The 13,916-nt window shown below is 36.0% G+C and overlaps 1 protein-coding gene across 1 annotated transcript in view; it reads left to right on the top strand.

The window, feature by feature from the left end:
- The window catches only part of sema3e (sema domain, immunoglobulin domain (Ig), short basic domain, secreted, (semaphorin) 3E), a 79,756-nt gene that overhangs the window by 45,324 nt on the left and 20,516 nt on the right, over positions 1–13,916 (top strand). The window contains exons 5-10 of the mRNA XM_051724610.1: positions 3,494–3,590; positions 8,212–8,328; positions 11,381–11,523; positions 12,439–12,553; positions 13,560–13,629; positions 13,762–13,906. Coding sequence (XP_051580570.1) covers positions 3,494–3,590; positions 8,212–8,328; positions 11,381–11,523; positions 12,439–12,553; positions 13,560–13,629; positions 13,762–13,906 — 687 coding nt within the window. The remainder of the gene's footprint in view (positions 1–3,493; positions 3,591–8,211; positions 8,329–11,380; positions 11,524–12,438; positions 12,554–13,559; positions 13,630–13,761; positions 13,907–13,916) is intronic.

Raw genomic sequence — 13,916 nt, 5'->3', positions numbered from 1 at the left:
TCTGTCATTTTTACAGCTGTGGAGCTAGAACAATGACTGAAATATCTGAATCTGAAATGTGTTTGAATACTCTATATATATATATATATATATATATATATATATATATATATATATATATATATATATATATATATATATATATTTTTTTTTTTTTTTTTTTTTTTTTTGCAGTATATTTTTTAAATGAGTATTTTTAAACAAATATTTTTATTTATTTATTTTTTTTTTTTTAAGAGGTGAAATAAACTTTAAAAACTCAGATTATAGAACTACAAATTCAAATTTTTACAGCATTCATTATTTTTGGCCAGCATTAATTTCTTAATATATACACTGACTACTGGGTGGAACAAGTAAATAACCCAGCTTTGTTTGACCTTTGGCCTAGATTAAGTTTTGAATATATTTGGAGTTCAGAATTTCTTCTTAATCTGAAAAATGTAACCTGTAATTCAAAAATCCAATTTTTATAATTTTTTTTAAAGCTAATTCCACCTCTAAAAAATAAAATAAAAATCTGCTGTTTAAAAATCTAAATTTTTATAATATAAAATCGGCCACAAAAATCTTCAGTTTTGTTCAGTGGCTCATGTCTAGTATTCAAATTAATACATTTCAGATTTAAACATTTAAAAACTAAATAATAATAATAATAATAATAATAATAATAATAATAATAATAATAATAATAAAGAACTAAGTCATTGTTCTAGCTCCAGACAAAAAATGCAGCTGATTTCTCTACTTTTGAAACTTTCCCACATTAAATGATTTTAGGGATTAAAAGGGAAGAAAATGTGAGAAAATGACGTTCACATAACCGGTAGATCACACTGATAAGAATAAAAACAAAAAGCCCAAAACCCACAACACAGCGATTGGTATGAGCTCTTGGCACAGACGTTCTTGCAATAGTCACATTAAAAATACCAAGCCTTACAATATTTTATTTTACACGGTGACTTCAAACTTCAAATAAAAAAAAAATGTTTTCCTGACCGAATTAATAAATAGAACTTATATTATCTCTGTTTCCCAAAAGCATCGTAAGACTTAGTATATCGTAGAAACCATTGGCGCCAGTGGTCACTATGATCAGCTTATGCTTGCGATGCTTTTGGGAAACGCAGCCCTGTTTCTTCAAACTCACACTTGTCAGTCATTCATGATTTTAGTTCTCTTATCTTCTCTAATGGAAAATCACAACATTTAATATTCCGTCAAAATGATGGATAATGATTATTTGTATTGCAACCTCTGAAAGTGCACCATGCAGGGCGTGTTTTAAGACCCTTACAGTAAATAGTAGTGCATATATAAAAATGACACGTTTTACCATAAGGAAGACTTAAGACAGGCCCCTGAAAATTTCAATTCCTGCATAGCCTTTACACTCGGTTAGTGACCTAAAAAATACTGCAGAATCTTAAGCATTTCTTGTTCATTTTACATCATGACTTCATTTATTTTCAGGGTTAAATAAATGGTGGCGTAGTGGGCTAAAGCACTGAACTGGTAAGCAGAAGGTTGCCGGTTTGATCCCTAGAGCCACCACTACTGTGTCCTTGAACAAGGCTCTTAACTCCAGGTTGCACCAGGGCGATTGTCCCTGTAATAAGTGCACTGTAAGTCACTTTGGATAAAAGCGTCTGCTAAATGCATAAATGTAATGTAAGTGTAAATTACATAAATCCCAGACGGTCTCAGACTTTTGGACCCTAACATACTGCAGTCAACCATTTTGATTTATTCCCATAATGCTCCCATGTAACAGCATGCTTCATAAAATGAAACTGAAGTTGTGCATTTGGCTGAGGATTTATTTCCATTCCTACTTTGTATGAAGTGAGAGGGACAAAAAACCTCTACCTGCTGAAAGAGTCGAGGAATGATCCAGAGAGAGGAAATGATGGATGGACTAGTGTTACATGTCTGTTGTTTGGTTATCCACAGTCACAATGCTTGAGAAGACATAAATCAAGCTTGTGAAAGCCGGTTGTGTGCGATACACGTTGCATAGCTGTGTTGAAGCTTCTACCATCATCTTCTGGTTAAATTGAGATTTGCATTAGGAGAGAATGGAACTGATTCTTCAAAGAGCTTTTTTTCATGTGGAGAAGGACCTCAGTGTGTTTTCAACAGCCTCTCTTGATTCTCATTTTACCCTCCATTGGTTCACCTTGACGTTATATTTCCCTACAGATAACTGGAAATACAGTGTAAGCTTTTTTAAACCTGCTGCCATGTGAAGAACTGCAGAAGGGGCTGTTCACACAGGATGCATTCTTACGTCCATTTGCTCCGTTTTTAATTGTTTTTCTATGTAAAAGTGTTAGACAAGAGATTTTTGACCTTTGTGAACATTTGTAACCAATGCATATTGAGATTCCAAGTCAAGTTAAAAGACGTTAGATCTTGAAAAACGTGTCTCAAGACCCCATGTTGGCCCATCTGGTGGACCATCAAAAGTCATACTGTTAACCAGCAGAACTTACATGGAGCAGCAGCCGACCAGCATGATCTTTCCGTTGAAGCTGGTTGAGCTCCTCAAGAAGCCTGCTGGGGATCATAAATGTCAGGACGGGGCATGTTGTCACATGTTTTATATGTTATACTTTAATACATTTTATACATTACAGTTTCTATGGGCCAACACCTTTTACATTTAGCTGTTTTAGGGATTGCTTTCTGCTTCATAATTACTTAATATTGCTGAGAAGCCATTATACATAGCCAAACATATCTATTTAAACAAATATTACAGGTAGGTTCAGTACAAGGTAGGCTCAACTGACAGCATTTGTGGCATAATGTTGATTTAAAAATGTTTTTTAAAAATGTAAAACGACTTAATTAAAAAAAAAAGAGCAAAACTCATGGTAACAATAAAGCATTTATAATGGACATACCTTTACACATGTAAGGTTTTAAAGCGATTTTATCACACAAAAATCGTATTAACATGTATAATGTTTACGTCGAGTGGCTATAATTTTAAAACAATGTGTATTTTAGTGTTTATGGACTGGCCCCATTCACTTCCATTGTAAATGCCTCACTGTAACCTCTTTATTTAATAAACGAGGGGCGAGTCGAAATTATTTTTGTGGTATTCAAAATTATGCCACACATGTTGTTAATTGATCTTAATTTGTATTGAACATGAAACATTCCTTTAATAGCAGGCTCCCATTGTGACAACTTACCCCATATTGTATGACAACATGCCCTGCTATAAGGGGGCCAACATATGTTTAAAGAACTGTATCTTTTTGCTGAGCAATGTTGAATGAAAAGAAAAATATTTTTAACTGCTTTTCTTTTTCTTCTTTAAAAAAATAAATAAATAAATAAATAAATAAATAAAAAAAGCCAAGGTGTGTCTGTATGCAGAAATGTACTTTTAAAAATAAACCTACGCTGAGAAACACTAAATAGAATATAAAGTGTGACAACTAGCCCCGGCCTTCTCTATGTCTGTGTGTTTTAGCAGGACATGGAGTTCAGGATGGAGTCGGATCACATAGAGAGCGGCAGAGGAAGATGCCCGTTCCATCCCAACAGCCCTTTAGCATCCACTGTGTACCGTAAGAATTCATCCATCCTTATTAAATACTCTCAATCTGTCCCATGCTCTCATTTACAGCCTATTCTGTCTTTCTAAAGCTACCCAATTCTCCCTCGTTTTCTTCTTGGTGTTCAGAATGTGTGTGTTCTTGAGTTTTAAAGCAAGACAGTCCATCAGAGAGCTCATTCACAAGGAGGCAGGGATCTGATTTGATGGAAATTGAGATATGAATTTGATGACTCCCTTTTCGACAACAGCTGCTGTGAGAGGGAGCTTGTCCTCAGACTGGTTATTAATTTAGTCTCTCTCAGCAGATCAGGATTAGGATCATTCATAATGAAGACAGTTTAGATGCTAAATGAACATTGCCCATGAGATCATTAGATTGACTTATGACATAGCTTTTTATTCACACTAGTGAAGGAGAAAATATAGATAAGCTATTCTTTACCAGTGTCTGCAGTGCCACCTTGTGGTATCTCACAAACAAACTGCCAAAACTGAAATGCAGAAAGCAAAGTTCACTTATTTGTAGTCATGAGTGGCTAGGGATGCAAGACAGCACTTTATCAGTAAATGTGGAGGTACAGTATAAGTCAAATGTCATGTGAGATATGAAATCATATAGTATTACTAATGCAGTTCAGCCGATTCAGCACTCATCTTTATCAAACAAGATGAATTATACAGTACTTTAAAAAAAACAAAAAAACATATGGGTTTAGAACGACATAAAGGTGAGTAAATAATAACGTAATTTTCATTTTTGAGTTAATTATTCCATTAAATTACATTTAGATTAAAGCAGAAATCAACATGACTACAGTGGTGTGAAAAAGTGTTTGCCCCCTTCCTGATTTCTTATTTTTTTGCATGTTTGTCACACTTAAATATTTCAGATCATCAAACAAGTTTAAATATTAGTCAAAGATAACACAAGTAAACACAAAATGCAGTTTTTAAATGAAGGTTGTTATTATTAAGGGAAAACAAAATCCAAACCTACATGGCCCTGTGTGAAAAAATGTTTGCCCCACCTGTTAAAACATAACTTAACTGTGGTTTATCACACCTGAGTTCAATTTCTCTAGCCACACCCAGGCCTGATTACTGCCACACCTGTTCTCAATCAAGAAATCACTTAAATAGGACCTGCCTGACAAAGTGAAGTAGACCAAAAGATCTTCAAAAGCTAGACATCATGCCGAGATCCAAAGAAATTCAGGAACAAATGAGAAAGAAAGTAATTGAGATCTATCAGTCTGGAAAAGGTTATAAAGCCATTTCTAAAGCTTTGGGACTCCAGAGAACCACAGTGAGAGCCATTATCCACAAATGGTGAAAACATGGAACAGTGGTGAACCTTCCCAGGAGTGGCCGGCCGACCAAAATTACCCCAAGAGCGCAGCGACGACTCATCCAAGAGGTCACAAAAGACCCCACAACAACATCCAAAGAACTGCAGGCCTCACTTGCCTCAGTTAAGGTCAGTGTTCATGACTCCACCATAAGAAAGAGACTGGGCAAAAATGGCCTGCATGGCAGAGTTCCAAGACGAAAACCACTGCTGAGCAAAAAGAACATTAAGGCTCATCTCTATTTGCCAGAAAACATCTTGATGATCCCCAAGACTTTTGGGAAAATACTCTGTGGACTGACGAGACAAAAGTTGAACTTTTTGGAAGGTGTGTGTCCCATTACATCTGGCGTAAAGTAACACCGCATTTCAGAAAAAGAACATCATACCAACAGTAAAATATGGTGGTGGTAGTGTGATGGTCTTGGGCTGTTTTGCTTCTTCAGGACCTGGAAGACTTGCTGTGATAAATGGAACCATGAATTCTGCTGTCTACCAAAAAATCCTGAAGGAGAATGTCTGGCCATCTGTTCGTGACCTCAAGCTGAAGCGAACTTGGGTTCTGCAGCAGGACAATGATCCAAAACACACCAGCAAGTCCACCTCCGAATGGCTGAAGAAAAACAAAATGAAGACTTTGGAGTGGCCTAGTCAAAGTCCTGACCTGAATCCTATTGAGATGCTGTGGCATGACCTTAAAAAGGCAGTTCATGCTCGAAAACCCTCCAATGTGGCTGAATTACAACAATTCTGCAAAGATGAGTGGGCCAAAATTCCTCCACAGCGCTGTAAAAGACTCATTGCAAGTTATCGCAAACGCTTGATTGCAGTTGTTGCTGCTAAGGGTGGCCCAACCAGTTATTAGGTTTAGGGGGCAATCACTTTTTCACACAGGGTCATGTAGGTTTGGATTTTGTTTTCCCTTAATAATAACAACCTTCATTTAAAAACTGCATTTTGTGTTTACTTGTGTTATCTTTGATTAATATTTAAACTTGTTTGATGATCTGAAACATTTAAGTGTGACAAACATGCAACAAAATAAGAAGTCAGGAAGGGGGCAAACACTTTTTCACACCACTGTATATTATGGAGCCCATTAGAGGACAGGGCGGGCATTTATTTTCCCATTACTATAAGTAATTTGCGTTTCCCTCACAATAGCTTTATCTATCCCTTACGAAAATTAAACATGTATTTACTAGAGTAACTATAGTTCAGCCGTGGTATTTGTAGTAAAACTGTAGTAACCACAAAACTGTACCATGGTTTGACTGCAGTAACCATATTTTAACCATTATATTTGTGGTTATATTTGTGTAATAATACAGGAAAACGAAAAACTTTGTTAATAAAAATTCTAACTATTCTGCCAAAAAACATAGTTAGTTTTACTATAGTAAAACAATGGTTCATTTGTGCTGGCCTACAAGTATCATGAGTTTTACCATTGTTTTCACCAAAATATTAACCATGGTTTCACTATATTAAAAGTGCAGACTGTAGTAACCATTTTTTATGGTAAGAACCACGGTACATGTACCACAGATGAACCCTTTAAGCTCTGAAGGTGTTTTTAAAGATTTCCTGTTTCAGTGGTATACTCAAAATTAAAGGCTTATAACTCAACAAAAGAAATGAGGAGGGTCAAGTGTTTGGTATTATTGTAAAGAAAACTTAAAAAAAAAATGTATGATATAGATTATGATAAATTATGAGACTCTCAACCTTAGAAACTGCTGAAAATTCACAAAAAGAATGAGACAAAAATGTACTTCCTTTTCAAATTATTATTATTATTTGACATTATACAGTATATCTATGGTTGTAAATAAGGTGGCTCTGAAAACTTTTGTTTTGTTCCCAATCATGTCAACTGTACCTGAGAACAAAATTGTGTTCATATGACAAAGCAAGCAAAAGTTATAGCATTACAAAAATAATTTATCATAGTGTCCAAAAACATCTCCAAACAAATAAAACATAATAATTGTACATAAGAACTAATTACACATGCAAACACAACAACGACTAAAGGTTTGCATAGCATGCAGACATGATTTTAGTAATGAGATTTCACAGAATGAGTTTCATTCTGTGTCATTTGAGTCATCATTGAGTCTGTGTCATGTATTTGGCGCCATCTCCTGGTGGTCATATGTAACATTGTGCTTCATGTGGATTATCTAATGATCTGTACATCACCTCTTCTAAGTAATGGTATGTGATATTTTATGTTCCGGTTATTTTTTGTGAAGTTATAAGCAAAAATGCGGCATATAAGCAACACCAACATAATTGTCAAAGACATATACTCAGCTATTACTCACTATATTTTTGTCTATGAGTAAAACAAATAGGCTGGTTGTATTCTACTCTTTGAAAGCTTTTCAACAACATATGACACATGGCTATTTGATCAGTTTGACGTTTTTCTGATTGCAATAATATACACAGTGCACATTTTTTAATACATTATTTTTACGGAACACTTCTGATTTGTCTGCAAATTTCAAAGAAGTTTTGGTCATAATGTCTACATGCATTGGAAAGTAGAGCTTCTAAGCTTTCAAACGATACCTATTTTGTGTTGGTCAAGACTGTAGTTAATTATTTTTTATGAGTATTTGTTTTTCTTGCAGGCCCATCAGAGCTTAAAGGGTTAAACATGGTGTTACTATAGTAAAACTAACTATGTTTTTTTATTTATTTTTTTGGTAGAAAGATTATTATTTTATTACCATAGTTGGTTTTCATGCATTGACACTGTGTTTTAGGACAAATATCATGTTTAAAATATAGTTACTGTAATAAAACCATGTTGTTGTTTTTTTGGTTACTATGGTTTTACTAAAATACTATAGTTCAACTATGATTAATTTAGTAAAACCATAATTTAATTTTGTAAAGGGATGGATAAAGGCTATTACGAGGGAATGCAAAACTATTTCAGAAAATAAATTCCCTGCCTGTCCTCCAAGGGGCTCTGTACTATTTTCAGAATATGATTGAAGAAGAATTTCATGGTTTTCAGTTCAGTATTATTTCAATGCCAGCATAAACAAGCAAACTCAATGTTTTTTTTTTTTTTTTAATGTCACAGATCAAAGTTGATTGAGGTTGACGATGTTAAATCATTGATTATTTATGTCTGGGGAAGCACTTTTCTGCTAAATGTCTGTAGATGAAACTGCCATTAAACATTGCATGATTTCATTTTGTGATACTAATTAATTTTTCTTCTCTCTCGGTCTGATTCTTTTATTTTGAATTTGATTGACAGGAGAGGAGTTGTTTGTGGGCCTGTACACTGATTACTGGGAGAATGATGCAGCTCTGTATCGTCTTGGCAACCACAGCTTCATCAGGACCGAAGTGGGTGACAGACAGCAGTTGAATGGTGCGAAAAATCTTAAACACCAAACTATACAATACCATAATACTGTTTTTATAAAAGCTATTTCCAACATTGGAAAAACAATACAAAAAAAGTGTTTTTCCCCATTTTTGGACACACCATTGGCATATAATAAAACAAGAGGTGCTGAAGTCAACTTATTTTATTAATAGACCTACCAATCTCTATGTAAACATAAAATAACGATGCTGACACCTTTCTAAGGTTATTTTGTTAACCTGTATTTTAGCTCCAAAACTTCTGTTGTCCAAAGTTGTCCATCCCACTCTTAAAATCATTCCCACCCCCTGTTAATATTCTAAAAATCTACTCAAAAGTCTACCTTGTTACTATAGCTACCTCTGAAAGCAAACACACACACACACACACACACACACACACACACAACTCTGAACAGGCAACCCTGATGTGAATCATAGTCAATCATAAATCACTGTTAGCACAAGAGTGATGTACAGGCCTGCAGTGTCCTGCTGTGAGCCAGTTTAATGCTTCCCTTTGCTGAACTCCTCCTCCTGCAGCCATACGGGAGCTCTGGACTTCATCCCAGAATGCTACAACTTAGCCCTGAGACAGTAATACTTTTACCATGTGTACTATGAGCTTATATACTCACTATAGGCATAGTTAGCACATCAGCTCCATGCCGAGTGTGAAGATATGTTCAGAAAGGCATACAACCATAATATGTGTGCTATTTTGGCAGTATGTACATATATTATTTACAGAATCCAAATTTTCAGTATGCATGGGATACCCAGATGACTTACTACAAGACACGCAAATATACCCCAGAATGTGCACAATGCAAAGCACATAATCTCAGTTGAGCATAGCAGCTAATCATCTGTTGTAATTACAGTTTTTGTCGTGATCATGTGGCCCTATAATTTGAACAATTTGAACGTAATTTCCAAAGTGGAAGAACTAGTTAAAACATATAGTATATATTTATATAAACTCAGCAAAAAAAGAAACATCCCTTTTTCAGGACACTGTATTTTAAAGATAATTTAGTAAAAATCCAAATAACTTTACAGATCTTTATTGTAAAGGATTTAAACAATGTTTTCCATGCTTGTTCAATGAACCATAAACAATTAATGAACATGCACCTGTGGAACGGTCATTAAGACACTAACAGCTTACAGACGGTAGGCAATTAAGGTCACAGTTATAAAAGCTTAGGACACTAAAGAGACCTTTCTACTGACTCTGAAAAACACCAAAAGAAAGACGCCCAGGGTTTTGGCTCATTTGATCAGCCTGCCAAAAGTTTACACATTTTTACCCGATCTTTGAATGCAAAACAACCTTATTTAAGACCAAGATAATAACTGGACAACTGGAATTGAACATGCAGTGATGATGTTCATAGTTGATATTTTTTTTTTTTTTCATACTACTTTAATAATAATAAACAGTATACAAAAAAATATTTTTTTTTTTCTTGTTTTCGAGTAAAAATATCTAAACATTCTTAAAAAAAGAAAACATTTATTGAGAAGCAAAATGACAAAAGATACTTTTCAGAGAAATTGACCATATTTTGTAGCATTTATGATTTAACAAGAAAAAACGATATAATTGCCAATGGGGTAAGAAAAACTTGACTCAAAACTCAAAAAAAAAAATTTCTTACCCCACAGGCAAATCATGTATGTTTCTCTGTGTGTGAGTGTGTGAGTGTGTGTGTGTGTGTTTTGTGTGTGTGTGTGAGTGTTTGTGTGTGTGTGTGTGTTTTGTGTGTGTGTGAGTGTTTGTGTGTGTGTGTGTGAGTGTGTGTGTGTGAGTGTGTGTGTGTGTGTGTGTGTGTTTTGTGTGTGTGTGAGTGTTTGTGTGTGTGTGTGTGAGTGTGTGTGTGTGTGTGTGTGTGAGTGTGTGTGTGTGAGTGTGTGTGTGTGTGTTTTGTGTGAGTGTGTGTGTGTGTGTGTGTGTTTTGTGTGTACGTGAGTGTTTGTGTGTGTGTGTGTGTGTGTGTGTGTGTGTAGTGTGTGAGTGTGTGTGTTTTGTGTGTGTGTGAGTGTTTGTGTGTGTGTGTGTGAGTGTGGGAGTGTGTGTGTGTGTGAGTGTTTGAGTGTGTGTGTGTGTGTGTGTGAGTGTGGGAGTGTGTGTGTGTGTTTTGTGTGTGTGTGAGTGTTTGTGTGTGTGTGTGTGAGTGTGGGAGTGTGTGTGGGTTTTTTGTGTGTGTGTGAGTGTTTGAGTGTGTGTGTGTGTGTGGGTAGGTTTAAGTGGTTTACGAGGACTTTTTTTAGGTTATAAACTGGTAATTACAAGGGTATTATGCTATAAATGTGGTTTATGAGGACATTTCTAGTGTCCCCATAATTCAAATCACTTAATAAACATACTAAACGATGTTTTATTGAAAATGTAAAAATGCAGAAAGTTTTTTGTGAGGGTTAGGTTTAGGGGTAGGGTTAGGGTTAGGGGATAGAATCTATAGTTTATACAGTATAAAAATCATTATGTCTATGGAGAGTCCTCATAATGATAGCTGCACCAACATGTGTGTGTGTTTGTGTGTGTGTGCGTGTGTCTTTGTGTGTGTGTAGCCTATATGTGTGTGTGTGTGTGTGTGTGTGTGTGTGTTATAAATACCATCCATCTCTGTAGAACCCTTTAACATCCATTCAGACATCATCAAATGTGGTCAAATACCATTACGTCCAGCGCAACTGAGGTCAGCTTCTCGATAATACACAAATGCATAATGCAGAGCACGCAGAGCTCCATGGAGACAGTTGCATTGGCCATATGTGGTGTGTATGTTCCCGGTGGTCTGGGGTTGAGGTCACTTATTGTTTTGAATGGTGTTATCAAAGAAATAAAGCATTGAAGATCTAATTCCACTCCCATTCACTATGCAAATCTATATCAGCCCCCTTACATGCTACTCACAACACAATCATATTATAAAGTGACAGATAGATTTAAACATTTAGCAGAAATGACCGACCGACGAAGTTTCTCTGCTGAGTAAGTATATCTTGTTATCAAAACTCACCTCTTTGTCTCGGTGTGTTGTTCCTAGAGCCCAAGTTTGTAGGGTCGGCAGTGATCCCTGACAATGATGATCCAGCTGATGAGAAGGTCTACTTCTTCTTCATGGAGCAAGTAGCCAACATGGAAGGAGGAAACAAAGCTGTGTACACCAGAGTGGGCAGAGTTTGCTCGGTACAGTACAAAAATACAATGTAAATACTGTTTGAAGTCATGCTAGTTTAGCTCTGTGACTCCATCTGGGCATATTCAGCATTCAAAAACATGAGCAATTTGAAAACTACCTTGTGTCTGTGTTCTTGCTCTTAAGCTCTTCTTACAAGACAGATTTACTCAGGGTTGCCACCTTCAATATGGAAAAAAATAAATATATACACACACACAAACACACATACATATATATAATATTATTATGTTGATAGAGTTTTGGGTAAGTTACCAACTACTCTTCTTTACTACAAAACAAAAAACATCTCCAAAACAAGTATAACACCAGGTATACCATGGTAATTAGATAAATACCATGGTGAACATTTACCATATTCATGTACTATGGTATTTAGGTTTGTTACTCGAAGCAAACCTGCACCATCTGCATGGTACAATATATTGCTGGTCAAAAGCATAATGCATATCTACTAGAAGGTTCTGCAACTTGTGCTTTGACAACATCATGTTGGATTTTGAAGCAATAAAAGTTATCAATGCTATATTGTCATTTTTTGGATGCAGCATCTTTCAATAAGAAGCCTTCATTTTTTGTCACACATTACACATATATACAGTGAAATTATTATTATTTTTTACATATCCCAGCTAAGCTGGGGTCAGAGTGCAGGGTCAGCCATGATACAGCACCCCTGGAGCAGGTAGGGTCAAGGGCCTTGCTCAAGGGCCCAACAGCAGCAACTTGGCAGTGCTGGGGCTTGAACCCCTGACCTTCTGGTCAGTAACCCAGAGCCTTAACCTCTGAGCCACCACTGCCCCTAGGGACTGATGAAAACCATAGGAGTATCACCAAAATTAATTCTTTTAAAACTACTTTTGTGAGATTTTAAAGTGTCTTTTTTCTGCACCTTTCCATTTCAGAATGACCAGGGTGGTCAGAGGATGCTGGTAAACAGATGGAGCTCTTTCTTGAAGACTCGTCTGATCTGCTCAGTGGCTGGACCAAACGGGATTGACACACACTTTGACGAGCTCGGTAAGAGACACTGTACTTTCTGTCTTTCTCTCTTCTGTGTGTGTTTACACTTCTGGGAAATCACCATATGAATGGCTTATTTATAGCTGTATCCCATATAAGATGGGATAAGAAAAAATGTTTTAGCATTCTTCAATATTTTTCTACAACTGAAAAAAAGAAGAACACCACAAACTGTTTCTGTTCTGTAGTGCAAGGGGCTGTAGGAAACATTAACCCATAAATGCACAAATATATACTTTTAAAAACCACTTGAAAAAGTATGTTTAGCATACTATTGTCAATATACTATGAACTGAGACACACTAATCGTAATCTTAAACACTATATAGGACAAATAGAACTGGGATTCAGTGTTTGTAGTATACACAGATACTATATATATATAGTCAAGATGAGGCTGATTGACCAAAATAGCCATGAAAGTATAGAAGGAAAGCAATCACGTTACATTAGCTCCAGTGATGTACCATTTTTTCCAGACCAGTGAACATATTCATAAAAAATGTCTGTCTGTCTGTCATTCATCTATCTATCTATCTGTCTGTCTGTCTGTCTGTCATTCTTCCTAATGTTAAATCTATCTATCTATCTATCTAGATATCTGTCTATCTATTTATCTATCTATCTATCTATCTATCTATCTATCTATCTGTCTGTCTGTCTGTCTGTCTGTCTGTCTATCTCTCTGTCTGTCTCTCTGTCTGTCTGTCTGTCTGTCTTCCTAATGTTAAATCGTTCCTTCTATCCTTCTTTGTTGTTCTCTGTGTCTGTCTGTCTGTCTGTCTGTCTGTTTGTCTGTCTGTCTGTCTGGATGTTGCCTGTGACAGTTCAGCTAAATAATCATTGTACCTCCAATGCATTGTGCAAGTATAACAAGTATGCACATCTTTACTGTAATAAGTATTTTAATGGCTTTTGCAATGTTTTATAAAAAGGTATATACACATGTTATTATAGGCCACATTCATTGAAAATATCATTATGTCTTTGTATGTTGGTGTAGAGGATGTGTTCATACTGCGTAAGAAAGATGAGAAAAATCCAGAGATCTTTGGTCTGTTCAGCACAACGAGGTGAGGTCACGTGTCACTCAACAAGCATATTCTTATATCCTCTGTTTATTTTGATCACTATACCACAATTATAATCAATACAAAATGACAGCAGCAGTCTGGATATTCATCTACGTCCTTTTCTTCACTCAGTGCTGTGTTTAAAGGGTACGCTGTGTGCATGTATAACATGGACGACATCCGTGCAGCATTTAATGGGCCCTTTGCACATCGTGAACGAACCGACCACCACTGGAGCGTGTACGAAGGGAGAGTCCCCTTCCCGCGACCTGGATCTGTGAGTATTA

This window comes from Myxocyprinus asiaticus, chromosome 18 (assembly GCF_019703515.2).
Source record: "Myxocyprinus asiaticus isolate MX2 ecotype Aquarium Trade chromosome 18, UBuf_Myxa_2, whole genome shotgun sequence".
NCBI lineage: Eukaryota > Metazoa > Chordata > Actinopteri > Cypriniformes > Catostomidae > Myxocyprinus > Myxocyprinus asiaticus.
The sequence above is the reverse complement of the archived record's forward strand: the minus strand, read 5'-3'. Positions and strand labels throughout refer to the sequence as shown.